Source organism: Metopolophium dirhodum, chromosome 1 (assembly GCF_019925205.1).
Source record: "Metopolophium dirhodum isolate CAU chromosome 1, ASM1992520v1, whole genome shotgun sequence".
Lineage (NCBI taxonomy): Eukaryota > Metazoa > Arthropoda > Insecta > Hemiptera > Aphididae > Metopolophium > Metopolophium dirhodum.
In genome coordinates this window covers 103,787,872-103,804,685 of record NC_083560.1, presented here as the reverse complement: position 1 = coordinate 103,804,685, position 16,814 = coordinate 103,787,872, and the positions used below count along the sequence as shown (strand labels likewise).

Sequence of the window (16,814 nt, the reverse complement as noted above, 5' to 3'; positions counted from 1 at the left end):
GTACGGGTAATTTTATGGCCATACCAAATACTCGATAAGACGATATCGATAAATATTGCGAAGAATAAAACCCATTTGTAGCGATAATACGTAAGCTGTGTATAAAATTATAAAATCAACTGAAAATTAAACACAAAAAAGACATTTATAAGTACAAAAGGCAAAAAGGCATTTATAAGTAAAAAGGCAAAAAAAAAATGCATCCATCGTCTAAGAAATTAAATGAAACACATTTTTGTATAAAAATTATTTTTCTATTATGATTAATAAAAGAAAGGCCTTCAAATCCGAACCCTAATTATTACCTATTATTATTATTATACTATCATTGGTACCTACTACCTAGTCATATATAATTTTCTCCAGTAGATTGTGTGACGAATTATTACAACTTACAAGTATCAAGCAGGTACTTTAGGTCTCCTGTGATTGAAAGAAATCGAAAATCCCTCAGCACAGCGTTTATTCGAATATTCGGTCATACCTGTACATGGCCGGTGGTTACCTTATTTTCTGTTTTTTGACTGTTGCTAAATCAATTATTACAGCACCCTGTACGATTTCTCGACCTCAAAAATCTCTACATTTTGATTGGTCACAAGCTATTTTCAGATTTCGTCTTTGTAACCAAAAAATATACATCATGTACCTACCTCTACAAATTGAAGTAGGATTTTACAATGGCTACAACACCAACAGTGATACCTAAAATGCCATATAAACAGTATATCTGTATATACTGGTACCCTTATGTAAAGTGATTATAGTTACCATTTGATATCCCTATATTCATTTTCCAAAGCATCCCTTCTAGATACAGCAACAATTTTAATTTTCATTATAAAAATTTATAAAAATAGCCTTACGGTGTCCAATTAAGGAGTGCTCTAAAAGAATCCAACATAATTTATTATATATAAACCTTCCAATCAATATATTTACGTAGCTCCGTGAACGTATGATAACAGATGTAGCCATGTAGGTACTATTTTATGTCTCGAATCATACTTTTCACTAGGACTTAAAAGTTCAAACAGTCTTAGACGTAGCAACATCTACTTACAAACACATCCGCTCACACCTTGTAAATCATTAAAACACACTGATCTTTGCCCTTGACTTCGAGAAAATCCCTCAAGGAAATCCTCCAAGAAGGGTAAATAGAAACTGGTGTAGAGATTTAGTATAAAAGAAAATTTAAAAAAAAAAACGAATTCAAAAGTGTTAGGTAATTCCTTTTGACAAGTCTTTCATGTTCATGTATACATTACCTACCTATTATATGTCTATTGTAAATGGATTTAACGATTCAATATATCAAAAAAAAAAAATAGTTTTTGGGGGAAAAAATTGTGTAGATGGTTCAGGTACGAAATATATTATAGAGCTGAAATTTACATATCTCACTATGGTAGACAAATATAAAAAGACTTGCCAAATGCCTTTATATCCTCTCTCACGATTATTTTTAGCTACTTAAACCACTATGTTATCAGGTAATATAAATATTGTAGTAATCAAAAATAAACCATTATAGGGAGTATATTTCTATAGATCGCAGGGGTCGCGGACGTCTGAAACATTTGTGTGCCACATAAACATATAATATTCAACACCAATAATATATTTATGCCTTCCGCTAACGCAGCCAATTCGATTTTTTCCCCCCTATTCGTTTGACCGTTTTCGTTCGAACTATATATTATACATGCCTGCTATTAAGGTACACCAAATACCACATATAAACAGGTATAACATAATATTAAACAACTGCCACCGCATGGTGGTGTATAAAAAGAACTAGGTAAATAAAATATAAGTGAAGAAGAAAAATAAATTCATTTATAGCGTGTTTGGCGGGCGTATCTATCTAAGGCGCGTGTTGTGCGTATACATACGTCGTGGCGCAGAAATGCAGCGGGTATGCATCATCGCGGTGGCTCGGCCCAATATTGTGACAATAATCTTATAAATCATAATATACGATATCGGAATAGTAATATTACGATACGAATTAAAATTATACGTGCAAACGGTGTTACACAGGCTCGGAATGAATTCCCGCTACGTCTCGGAACAATAATTTATGATGCACCTACAGATGCGTGCCAGGTGGTTTTCAAATGGAGGGGAGTGATCGTGTCTAATTTAACATAATTTTGTCCCTATTTTAAATAATAAAAATGTTTTTCCATGTCTTCACACAATAATACATGCAAAGTACATTTAAAACATACAATTTTAAATTCATAATAAGGAACATAAATTATACCTATTTTTTATTAGAATATTAAAATTGCATTAAATTTATAAACATAACATAGAACTTAATTGCAGTAAATTATGTATAGGTAGGTATCAAAAACAATTGTGATATTATGCATAGATATAGTGCTGACAATTACAATAATATAGAGGTCCACATACCTACGTAGGTCTACTGATGCTATTATATATATGTATATTATTTCTTGGAATAATGTATACGATCAGTGGTGTTAAAATCACGTTTCACGAGTTCGAATATGTAAAATGGACAAATAATTGGTTTCTATATATTATTATTATGTTACTGAACAAAACGCGTGCTATCGTTTAAAAAGACGTGATACCCGCTGTGTTGTCTCCGTCTTACCATTGTGTAGCATAACAAATTTTACGCTCAGCAGAACATGTGTAGCTCCGTTAGTTTAAAAATTAGAACGAGTTGACCTCTAATAAAATCTAAAGGTAAGATTATTATCTAGGCAACTGTTTGGGCTTTTTATTATATTTTACTTTTAATGCGAGTTATGAGTATTTTAAAATTGTAAATTATTTGTACATCTTAAAATACTCATAACTCGCTTTAAAATTAAAATATATTAAAAACCCCATGAGGTTGCCTGGATAATAATCTTACCTTTAGATTTTATAAGAGAACAATTCGCTCTTATTTTTAAATTAACGGAGCTACACATGTTCTGCTGAGTGTATAATTTGGTATGTTACGCACTTGTAAGACGAAGACAACACATGCGGGTATCACGTCCTCTTAACGTAATTTGTACGTCAGATTTAAAAAAAAAATTAATAATTCTATCGCAACCGATCAGTAAGAACCCAGAAGCTCTGAAACAATTAAATATAGTATATCCCATTGACCTCATATATGTAGCTGGACGGTGCGGATAAACTGACAATTATTATTTTTATATTTTTAGCGAGGAACGCGAAATACAATGTAAATAATAGTATATTGGGGTAATTTTACCCTTTAAATTGGTTTCGTGCGTTCACGCAGAATTTAGAGTAGAAATATTGGCTCATAAGTCTTAATTCTTAACTATACATCTAGATTATATAGATTAAAATATGAACAAAAATGTTAATTCCTTTACAATAAAAATCAAAAATGTAATTTTTCCATTAATTTTTTGGAATTACAAAAACTACCTGTACCTATATTTAATGCTTGTAATATTTAAATATTTGACATTTTTATCAATTATTATATCCTATTATAATAATATATAGAATATACAAATTTGATAAAAATAAGTAACTATGGTTATTTACTAATTAGGAATTATTACAAAATAAGAAAATCGACTTTGACAAAATCTAGTTTTGTGTAAACATTCTCGTTTTTCTATAATTTTTCTGATTATTTTGAAAATTACTGATAATATCAATTTTTACCTCATAAAAGTAAAAACTAGATTCAATTTTCTATCAAAAACTACTGCCAAAGTTGAAGATCAAATATTTCTTTTCTACTAAAAAGTATCTTCTTACACAAAAAAAACACATTGTAAATTCATTACATTTATCGCTTCACGCTAAATTTAGAATTCGTTCACGTCACAAAACTCTGGTCTTTCATTTAAATTATTATTTTATTAATATTTAAATAAACGTTAAGTAAGGTTTACATAGTTTTTAAAAAAGTCTTTTTAGTAATACCTATACCTACTTATCTAATACTAATATTACATCCTATAAAATAATACGTTACCAACATAATTTTACTATAAATTGTATAATATTATTATACAATTTATACTAAAATTACTTATAATTATATAAAATTAAATTCCCTTTCGTCAACATAGTTACCTCCAATATAATCAATGCAAGGGCAGTAGGGTACCAAATTTGTTGAAATCAAAACTAAGTTACAACATACTATTGATATGATATAAATTATATACAAAATATTTATGTTATGTAGGTAAGTGCCTATATATTATGTTATATTTTTAAATTTATATTGTAAAGTCAAAATGTCCACTTTTTGTAGTTATCAATCCATTTATAATCCTTACAACTATTACCAAGTACCAACTTTACAAATATTATGAATTTCCCATATCCTTATGTATATAAAAGAACAGGCCTTTTTTTGTACCTACCAATTTTTTGACGACACTATTGAGCTTTTTTCCAATTTTTTTCACAGAAATATTTTAAATACTTCCTAAATATTACCACGTTGTCCTATTTTATTTTTTCTGTGGGGGAGAAAAGGGGTGTATTGTATTTAAAGATTACGGTTTTTTAGCGTGTAATTTAAACAATTTAATGGTTTTTTTTTCACAAAGTTGTTCTAAATACTTCTCCGAGTGATAAATTATTTCCAATGTTACTGTTACTTAAGAAAATGCAAATCCTGTTTTTTAAGAAGCCATGCTTTTATTTGTTATTCTCAGTAGTATTCAAAAGAGCCACGGAAAAAAAAATTTGGCTTATTTTGAGTTATTCATAAGCATAATACATTTTCAATTTTTATTAGGTTTTTTAAAATGAATGGCAATAAAAAAACTTTCACTCAGTCAAAAAACTTAATACAAGGTTCCTCGTTAGTTGATATTAGTGGAAATTAAAAAAAGTTGTGCGTAAATACACAATAATTTTTTATGGGCGTCTCAAGTCCAAATTTTTATGACATTGGATGTTCATTTATTTTCTCATGGAACGGTTCTCTTAATTCGTTGTAATTCAAAAACAAATAACTGTAGATGCTTGAAATTTACACCAAATGTTTATTTTATAATTTTCTATACTTGATAACATTTTCAAAATATTTTGACTCGTTTAAAGAAATTTTCAATTTTTTATTTGTTTAGTTTTTTTTTATACAAACGTCAATAAAATTTTATTCGATGTCTTAAAAACTTTAAAATCTAATACAATGCTTCTCACACATTATCACAATAGTAAATTAAAAAATATTATAACTACATAGGCACGTTTTTTTTCATAAGCATTGAAAGTTCAAATGTTGACAAGATTTATCAAATCAAAATTTATTTAATAAAATATTATTTTGTCGTGATTTGGACGAAATTATATATTTAAACAAATAATAACGATTTTAGTTGATTTGTTGTAATTTAAAAATAATATTCCTGAGTACTTGAAACTTAAAAATATATTATAATATTTTATACACACACTGAGTAATGACATTTTCAAATGCAATTTTTAGGCAAAATTAATTTAACCTACTGACTACTTTTGAAGATCTGATGCCTAATAACAATACAAAATACTTTAATCACAATAATATCATAAAATATACTTAGTAATATTAAAGACTGACAGACCGTATTCACTAAGAATCGTTTTTCGTATATTATATTGATCTTATATCATTGAATTTAACACATCCATTACAGTGACTTCTTTAGACACTTAATGTACAACAAAACGTTACCTACTTGCCAATTTTTTTTTAAGATTGCATATAATATTCATTTAAAAAAAACACTTAAATTTTGTATAATATTATAGATTTGTCGATTCCACCGGTATACAATATGTCGATACAAAACCATGATCATAATATCAAAAACAAAACTTCATCTAAACGACCTAAAAATCGTAGAAATTACTCTAAAAATATGAATTTCCTTCACGTTCGCGTTCTATATCTGATATAATATAGATTATAGAGAACGACGATGCGACGAGAGCGACGTTCACGTGTCGTTCGCAATATATCAACGTGAATGCGATGCACGCACGGTCTTTCCAAACACTGGATGTGGCGTATATAATAAAGTAACACGAACTATGCCTTAACTATATTATAGGTATTACTGTATTATATTGTAATATTATCATATAGCGCTTAATACCGATTTCCAATCAGCTCGACCGCCGTCTGCAGCGAGCTCAAAGGTCGAAGACGTGCAGCCGCGCGTTCCTTATACTCATAATAATAATAAAACCTATGAGCATATTATATAGATAGGTATAGGTAGCACCGACACTGGCGAATCGCAAGTGATATCATAACGGCACAGCAAAATAATATGATATAATACATAGTCGGTATCGCGTCCGCTAACCGTGAAATCCCGTATATATCTCGTGCATACGATCGCGGCGACAATAATAATAATAATAATAATAACAATAATGCTATATAAATTGTGTTATTGTGTGTGCCCGCCGTAATACGGCAAACGACCGCATTTGGTTTTTGCGCAAACGCGTGCAGATCGTCTCGTACTGCAATCGCACGCAAATTGTGAAACGTTCGTACGATGGTTTCGTGTATTATAATAATAATGCGTACGGCATACTTCACTCGTAGGCGTTCCAGAAAAAAAATACAAAGTCACTATTTCCGAATTATCGCTGAGAGGAAAAACTGTATACTAAATACTTATTTGGGTTTCTTCACCTTTTCTGCATTTTAGACCACTCTACAGTATAATATATAGTATGTATAGCACACAAAACAAAACTCTTTTGATTTTGATTATTACCTATTTAATATTTTAATTAAAAAATTATTTTTTTAACGAGTAATCACCAATGAGTATGGTTATACCTTATAAGAATTTCATATCATCTAGGTAATACAATTTTGAATGAAATTCAATACACCCGAACATTTATAAAAATATTATTATAAAATTTTTTCAAAGTACGATCAAGTAACCATCTACAGACCCTCTTGAGGTCCATGTACTTGCACCGGTTAAGAACCCCCTGTTTAAACTGTGATTCCATCTTGTCTTCCAAAATTATGCGTGTAGATCGTCTCATGCGCGTACTGCAATCACACGCAAATTGTGAAACGTACATACGAACGTGTCGTGTATTATAATAATAGGTAGGTACAAAATACGGAATACGGTTTACTGTACTTGTAGACGTTCCAGGAAAAGGAACAAATTTGCTGTTTCCGAATTCTTGGGGAGAGCAAAAAAATACTTATTTTGGTTCAAACTGTTAGTCACTCATGTTCTTCACTCTTGTCTTCCAAAGTAATTATGCTGCGTCTCTCTCTGAAAAATTTTAAATTTATAAATCGTTATAATAACGTGGATTATAATTTTTATGGAGTGATATAATATACGAGACTACGGTTAGAGTGTTTACGACATTTTAATAGGTATCCTACCTATTATACAACCCTGCGCGCATTTATATTACCTATATTATAATATCTTGGGTCACTTCGCGGACCACTGGCCCTGAACAGTATGTTTACCGTCTCTGTCTTAACAGAAGCCAAACACCAGGAAAAATAATAAATAATATATAAACAAAATATATAAATAATTGTATAATATTATAAGTACCTATATAATAAGCAGTACCTCCACGCTCTATGGGAACAGTTGAGTAATACAAGCCGTTTTCAAGAGTGCAAAGACCTCGTGCGCCTTCATAGACGGATATTATGGTATAATATAATATTATTATATCGTAGTGAATGTACTGCATTTAGTATCACTGCAGCACGGACTGTAGGTAGGCAGATATATTGCGAATAAATAATATTAACCAAGAGTGTATTACAGTCGGTCATGATGGTGTAACGTCACGTAGGTATTATACTTGTATTCATAGTATAGGTATCTGTTAAATAATAATCACGCGTTGTCTTTGTGCGGCATGATATCATTATATATACGTACGCATTTTCAGACAACGGGTTGAAGAAAAAAAAATTGTTTATTATTGCGGCGGCGCTCGTGCGGTTTCGTCGATATAACACTTATTATATCACACGGTGGCCTGCGAATGTGTACCTACCTACGTTATACATTATACGGTACAAATAAAATGGGTATGAAAAAAATACAAACTTCCAATAACCCAATATAACATTCATCGACCGAAACACAGTGGCAATGTACGAGAGACGCAATCATAAAATATCATAATATTTAATTTAGCATACTGTAATATACTATACTATAATATATTATATGAAGAAGTGCATAAATCGGTGAATTTCAGGAACATTTTTTTGAGGGCCAATTAGTTTGTATTCTATACCTAACTCAATTATTTAAACAATTTTAGTGCCAAAACAAGAGATTGTCCAATTTATTGGTTTTAAAATACTATACATAATACAAGTACTATTATTATGATACTCTTAAGTAAAACAATTTTTAATTTTTGTATGCCAAGCCCATATTTATTTGATTTAATTTTCAAACAAACGAGAAAGTCCAGTTTACACTGTAATTGGGTAATAATAATCAAATTGGCAGTTGTTGGTAGTATAACAGGAAGAGACAGTAATATATTATAATATATAAATACAAACCATTAAATAATATTGATTGAACGAATATAATGAAAACAGTTTACAATTTAGACAACTTTAAAAATGAGGCATCCTCAATAGTAAAACACATTATTTTAATAAGTGAATAAATATTGTTCTTGGATAATTTATTGTAATAATTCTGTTGCATAAGGGAATGTAAAAATTAGAAATTACGCTTGAATTAAATTCCACGAAAACGAAAATTAATGTAATACCTACTTAAAGTCCAGCCTGGTTTTACGACACAAATATTTATACCTATATGCTAGGCCAATGGGGGGCGGGTTCCTCTACCCCCCTTAAATGCGCCACTGCGAGTCCAGGAGCATCAATAAGGCTATTAATATATTTTTCCAAAAAATATAGACATTAAGCTGAGTTCCTCTATTACATGATGAAATTAAGTTCAAGTGAGTAGTATAGGTATGGAGTACAGGTAATGTGTACTAATTAGTCCTGTGGATATAATATATTATAATGTGCGATATGTAGGTGTAAACGCTTATGTAAATTAAAAAAATTAAAATATATATTATACACTTGTGTTGTTCTTGCAGATAAATAAATGATATGATATTATAATAATATGAATAGTATAGTAACAGTGTTTGGGTGTGTTCTAGGCGTCGATGCTGATACGGCGTACACGAGAAACGACTTCAAAGTGCTAAAGGGAGACGCGAGCCTCAGAAAACAGGTGAAGTTAACGAAGAACATGCTGGGATACTGCACGCCGATCGTTTTGGAGTCGAACGGTTTGTCTTGATTGAACTACTGATAGTTTTATGCACGCAGATATATTATAAAAATATACGTCCCGCGAAGAATTTACCGTTTTAAAGTGGTCGCGCTGACAATAATGATACGAGCTGCGGCGTGTCTATTGTTACACTATAACACTTTAAATAAGTAAATCCTAGCAGGGTACAACACTGTATATATTATACGTCATATATTCATATGCGATCGATGTCTTTAAAATATACAGTGTTAAGTCTCACCGTGTTTGTCCTCGTATACATGCTATAATATATAGGCGCTCGCCTATTGCTATATACATGTAATATAATATATAATACATAAGTTCCACTCTACTCGCATCCCGCCTAAACTTCGAAACTTATCCAACTGTTAGAATAGTTAATAGAAATTAGTCTTTCGACTTTTAAAATATTCCCATAAATCAGCGACCGATGTATTACCTAACTCAGAGGTTCCCATACTTTTGACCCATTTTGAAAATTTTTTAAAATATGGCGACCCACAATATCAATGAATGACCTTTTTTTTTGTAATGATTACGTAATGATTACGTTGACGTATCATATTTAAAATTTGTACTTTCAAGTTATTTAACTTTGTTTAATAAATAATAAGAATAATAGGCCCATAATAGTATGTTTTGGATATATGGTGATACAATGATTTAAAAATATTGATCCATCAATATTTTGAATTTGTAAAATGGTATATTATACTTAAAACTTGAAAGTATAATAAATATTAGACCCAATATTACATTAATATTTACATCAGATACGTTATAACTTATAGATAAATAAGATAGATGTGTTCATGTATTTCCAATGAAGCGATAAAAACTATATCTCCCCCCCTCAAATAAATCCTATATATACCATTGCACTGCTTAAGGTGTAAAAAAAATAGGTATAAAAAATTCAAGAATTTTAAAATATAGTATTTGGGTATAGGTGTATTAAAAAAATAACAAAACTCAGGACTTGATTAAATTCATTAATAAATGAAAATAAGGGAGTTAGCATGCTCAGTGAATCACATTGTATAATATTTATGATAAACCTACCTTTCATGCTATACTTGAAACGCATTTGCATAAAATCCGATTGGGTTTAGCTAATTGATAATGTTTCGTTTCGTATTATACACGAAAAATAATATTATTACTATCTGACGCAGGTTCGTTGTTCACGTCGAAAAAAATGGATACCGACAACTTGAACCTGGTGAAAAAGTTTTTGCAAGTTTTCGCTAAAAGGATCGCCAAGACAGCGCCGCCGCCGAAATGCCAGACGTGCGAATGCAACTCGGACGATAATGGAATCAGCCACATGGACTGTTATCCTTGTTCGTACCCTACAGCCGCTAACATCGAATACGTAAGCAATAAATAAAAGTATAAAACACAGTAAACACTTACACACAAACACTACTGTATACGTGTACGTATAGGTAGTGTAGTGGTTTCAGTGTAAACATTTATTAACCAGGTACAATAATAATAATATTGTAGTACTATAGGTATAGGTATAGGTTGTGGGTATATTATACCGATGTATGTAATAATATCATAGGTATTGTAATACTGTAACGAACTAAACAAATCCTTGATTTTTGTAAAACGGTTATAAACATTTTACTATAACAAACGCATTGTAAGTACCTGTATAGGTAAATGATAACAATATTCCGTCTTCATTCTGGAACGCGTTTAGAGCCGCCATATACGGTCGCGGTGCGCGCGTGTTTGCCCGGACCGGCTGCGTAAGACAATAACTACAAAATCTGTCCAATGTGGTTTATACCGCTGCTGAGGTTCCCAAACGTATCCTAGAGTGCACACCAACATTTTTTAGTGTCGGAAAAATTTGGCCAGGGGGTCAAGGTAGTTATTATTACTATGGGACTGTATAAGGCTGTTACAGACCGCATAATGTTTATATTATGTATTTTCAATGCTTTAAAATATTTCTGAATGGACAACTAATGTGAGATCTTGTACTGCATTTCCAAGAAATAATAATAAAATTGGTATGCATTTTAGAATACAGTATAGTTTCAGTGTATATAGATACATATATATTATATATATTTTCATAATTTTGACAAATTTTGTTTCATTTTAGATTCTGAGCGGGTTGATGAATGTATTGATTATATACAATGATGTGTGTTTTTTTTAACTTTTTTAATTTTGTATCTGTCATCACTGTTTAGGGCAGCTAGTAAAACTGCTTCGATTTTCTTCAACAGTATTTTGTTTGATGGGAAAGTGAGTCTAGTTGGTTTTTGTGGAGGTCAAAGGTAAAAATTCATAGTAGTTTTCAAAAGCACCGGGAAAAACAAACAAAAAATTAAGGAAAAACGGGAATTTCTACGCAAAATCGATTTTTGACAAAATCGATTTTGGTTTTTGGCGTAACTCTAAAACAAATAATTACCGTAGATACGAGAAATTTTCACTGAACATTAATATTAGCATTCGCGATACGCCATGAAATATTCAAAATATGTTGACTTGTTTTGAGGTGTTTACGGACATTTTCATTTTCCAATTTTTTTAGGTTTTTATTCTATGAATGTCAATAAAATGTTATTTGTTTGGTAAAAAAGCTTGAAATGCAATACAACGCTCCTAATATTATATTATTACAATGACATTTAAAAAATATTAAAAATCCATGGTCACAAATTTTTTTTTTATAATTTAAAGTTTGAATTTTTATAAAAAGCGTAAAAATCACGAAACTTTTAAAATTATTTTGAAATTCCTAAAAAATGTTTTTTTCAAATCTAAGATTTTAAAATGTAATACAATATTCCTTATAAAGTTATCTACCTTTATGGAAACACAAATGTCTATAAGAAAGTCAATTAAATTTTTATGTGCGTTTGAAGTTATAATTTTTACAACATTGGATATTTACTCGATTTTTCAAGTACCTAGTGGTTTTCTTATTTTGTTGTAATTCAAAAACAAATAACCGTAAACACTTGAAATTGATATCATATGTTTATTTTATCAATTCCAATACGCTATAAAATGTTCAAAATATTTTCACTGTTTTCAGACTGTTTACGGACATTTTCAATTTTTAATTTTAAAATTTTTTTTTTCTACAAATGTCATTAAAATTTTATTTGTTTGGTAAAAAGCATGAAAAACTAATAAAAGGCTCTGATATATTGTTACAATAGTAGTTGAAAAATATTAAAAATACATAGCCAACATTTTTTTTTAAGTATTTAAAGTTCGATTTTTGACAACGTTTATCAAATTCTAAAACGAATATGTAGTTAACAATTTATAAAATGTTCAAATTTTATAGCTAAGGATTGAAAATATGTGAACAGGTTATTTTGTAACCAAAAAGTCTCAAAAATAAAAGAACACAGTTTTTTATAGTTATTTTATGTTCAAATTCGGAGGAAATAACATATTAAATAACCAAGAATAACTGTTTTGGTTATTTTGTTGTAATTTTATAATATTAATTTAACTTACCGGCTACCGTATCAATAATAAGTAACAACAATAAACATAATATAAAATATCCACACGGACAAACCGCCTCCGCTCAGAATCATCTTTCGTATTCAATGATATTATATTATCATTGAATTCAAATTTAATACCATCCACTAAACAGTGACCCACTTGACCGCATTGCAGAGCGACATACACCCACCTTTTTATTTAGAATTAGGAATATACTCCAAAAACACAAAATCGATTTTGTCCAAAACTGCTATTGCGTCGTAAATATTTCAGTTTTATGTAATTTTTGTTTTCCCGATTATTTCGTAAAGTTCTGGGAATTTTCCCCAAAGTTCAAATTAAATCGAATTAACTACCGGAAACCATACTTATAGCTTATAATTGGGGTATTTTTACTGATCCAAAAGGTAAAAGACGATGACAGGTACACAAAATAAAAACACATTCAATGTTCAGTCGTTCAGAATCTAAACCAAAATAGGTACAGTACACATTTTCTATATTCGCCTGGGGTTTATTTTTATTTATAGGTCGTAGAAAGGTACCCTCTTATAACACTGACATTTCAATTAAACTTCTATGTTTTATATTTTATATATGATACAGTATTATTATTGTAAATGTAATATTAACAATATAATATTAATGACATTATACAATAACGTGAAACGACAATAATCATTATTAGCGATAACGAACGTCGTCGTTAAAGAAGTGTGTTCGCGGAAAATTGACAGATTGCGTAAGCACCCTGACCCTGCGTGGGTTTTCAAAAACACCCCTGTTAGCAAACGAATTGCGAATTCAAAAATTAAACTATATATTACGAACTGTTAAATAACAGTTAAATAATCTAATTATATGAAAATATAAATATACTTAAGTATACTTAAAAATGCAAAAAATTAGAATTAGAATAATTTATTATTAACGAATAAAAAGAAGCAAGCTGTTTGATGTATCTCATTTTATAGTATTAGTTATTATGTATTTATTTTAAGTAATATAATATAAGAACCGCTCCCCCAGCACAAGCTTAGCTTTTAGGGGGTGCTGCAAATAATTATTTTACGTACTTATACAATGTGTCACTTGTTGTTTTTTGCAAAAAATATATTATTATTATTATTATTATTATTATTAGTTAATACACTTGTCATGTTTAAGTACATAATTATTTTACTGAAGATGCAAAAAACATACTCATTTGATATATTTTATACATTAACATTTAACAGCTAATAATTGTGTATTACCACTGAGGCGAGGGGGAAGTGGTTATCCCCGGGCACTTTTGAGATAAGGGCGCGCACGTGCACTTAAGTTTATGAAAAATAAAAAACTCATGAACATAAAATTTGTATAAATAATACATATTTACAAAAAAAAAAATAACAGGAATATTTCACATGCATTCGTTATTTAACACGTTGAACGCTTATATCAAATCGTAGGTCATCAGTTGTGCTTAATTTTCATCGCGATTAATTAATTAATTCAGGAGAATATTTGTCAGGAATTATGATGGATATAAATTGATTTGTTTTTCCAAAAAGGGACATTTTCCAGTTTTTTATTCATGTAAAGGGCCGTATAAATGGAAAAAGAACATTTTGTCCAAAATCCCTTTCTTTAAACTTAAAAATATACTGTAGACATTTTAAGAAGACAATGTTTGATATCAGAAATTGATTTGTTATTTTTTTTTACCTATTTTTCAATGCCTGGTATATCCGTCATATTATCTAAATTCTAAAATTCTAAATCATTTAAAAATTAGAGAAATGGAAAAGGTTCCTGTCAAATTAAATTATATATTTTTATTTAAATTTAATAAATTTAGTCATGGTTGAGTTATTAAAACATTTTTTTTTGAAATTTTCAGTTGATATTATAAAAAGGTCATTATTTACGAATTTTTTAAATGTTCAGGTGGTAATTGAGCAAACATTGAGCTTTGAGTAAAAAACATAAAAATTACCAAATACTCATTACTTAATACGTCATAATACATTTGGTTTATTTTATTATAATTATTATCCAGAAAATAATAATCATGAGAACTTGACAATTTAACCAATTCATTAGTGATCATTTTATTGTCAGATTGTTGTTCAGTTGTCCAAATACATAATATTATAATCCAAAAAATCTTGTTGGGAAAAATTATAATGTTAATATATTTTATATTTTTATAAGAATTCTTACAAATCCTTTCTTAACCTGAAAAATATAAAACTGTTCTAGAACATCTACCACAAATTTCTTTTTCTTATAGATTTATAAAATTGAATTTAAACCTATAGTAGTTGATGATTTTGCATGTTTTTTTAGGTTGCATTGTTGCATGAATTATTAGATAGAAATTTGTTTCATGATATCATGTAGATTACAAATATTTTATTTTGTATATAAGTGCTTATTTTAAGAAACTCTCTCAATTAAAAAAATGTATATCAGTTATAATGTTATATTATTATGGACTTTTTATATATACTAATTTATGGATACTAATAATTATAGGTATATTTTTTATGTACCTTATTTAATTGCTATCAAATAACTAATTAAAATATATAAAAATGTTTAATGCATTTTAAATTTTTTCCATGTATAGTTAGGAAGCTATTTTTCAATACATAAGTGCATAATATATTATATTTATTGATTTTTTAGTGTATAAATACTATAAATATCCTAATACCATAGTTATAAGTTTATGAAGGTTAAACGAGTAGAGTACTTGGCCAACATTTTGGGGTATATCCCTGTGCCACTCCAATCCACTTAACGAAACTTTAAATAGGTAGGTACTTAGAAGTTATAAGTATATAACTATAACTAACTACTTATTCAAAATTGCGATATTATATTATATCGACATTTTTGTAAAAATATTTGGCATATGAAAAGAGAATTAAAAATGCATGTTGTAATTTATTGAAGTAAAATACAAATTTAATTATAATGTTAAATCCTGTGTAGTGAATACAGTTACAAAATAATAATGTTTCACGTAACTACCGTGTCTGGGTCTGCATACAATTATCTATGAATGCATAATATTTCCTATATAGTTAAAACATTTTAAATTTTGTTTTTTCGTTCAATATCCCCTCCTCCCATGAGCATTTCACAGATCAAAGAAAATTAAAAAAAAAAATCCGGAATTTCATCAATAAAATATATAAAGTATAATCCAATAAAAAATACATTTATTTGTATATTATGGTATATGAGATTAATGTATAATAATAATCCCCACCGCATCGCGAACGAAACACGTGCAGCCACCACCGCTGTCGTGTCTGGGCCAAACGAGTGTGATACAGTATACAAGGTGAACCATTACTTAAATACCATTTTCACTATTTCCAAGCCTTAAAATTTTCAGAATTATTGTTCTTTTTAAATAATTGTATGTAATTGCAAGTTAAAATTTTATTTTTTCAATTATTTGTCATTGTTATTTTTTTTAAATTTTTGAATGACTTACATTTTTAATTTCATATTCTGATGCAAAATATTTTTCTAAGTATTTCAATTTATAAAAAAAAAAATTCTGACAAGTAGTTAATTAGTTATATTAGTATTTAAAGTTTAGATGATGGGATTAAAATGACACATTTCAGGCTGACGTCAGTGGTACCCCGGAAAAAGTTGGTCCACTACTCTGCTCATATAAGCTTTAAATACTTATAATATTAACTACTCGTCCAGAATTTGAAACCGTTTTATAAATCAAATTATGAATTTAAATAAAAAAATGTACGTCGTCACTCAGAAAATGTAATTTGTTTTCGAAAATTATGTTTTTCAATGACATCATATTGTGTAAAAATATTATATTATGAAAAAAAACTTTTTTAAATCATGAACGTATACGCTTATTGAACGGACCACACTGTATATAATATCATATCGACGAGAAGAAACCTGCGGCCGACTCGTAAAATAAGGTATACGTCCGCTATCTGACTATACGCGAGTATA

General features: G+C 29.1%; 1 protein-coding gene across 1 annotated transcript in view; it reads left to right on the top strand.

Moving 5' to 3' along the window:
* LOC132934536 (uncharacterized) overlaps positions 1-16,814 on the top strand; it is a 118,910-nt gene that overhangs the window by 99,252 nt on the left and 2,844 nt on the right. Inside the window, exons 73-74 of the mRNA XM_061000851.1 lie at positions 9,187-9,318; positions 10,502-10,701. Coding sequence (XP_060856834.1) covers positions 9,187-9,318; positions 10,502-10,701 — 332 coding nt within the window. The remainder of the gene's footprint in view (positions 1-9,186; positions 9,319-10,501; positions 10,702-16,814) is intronic.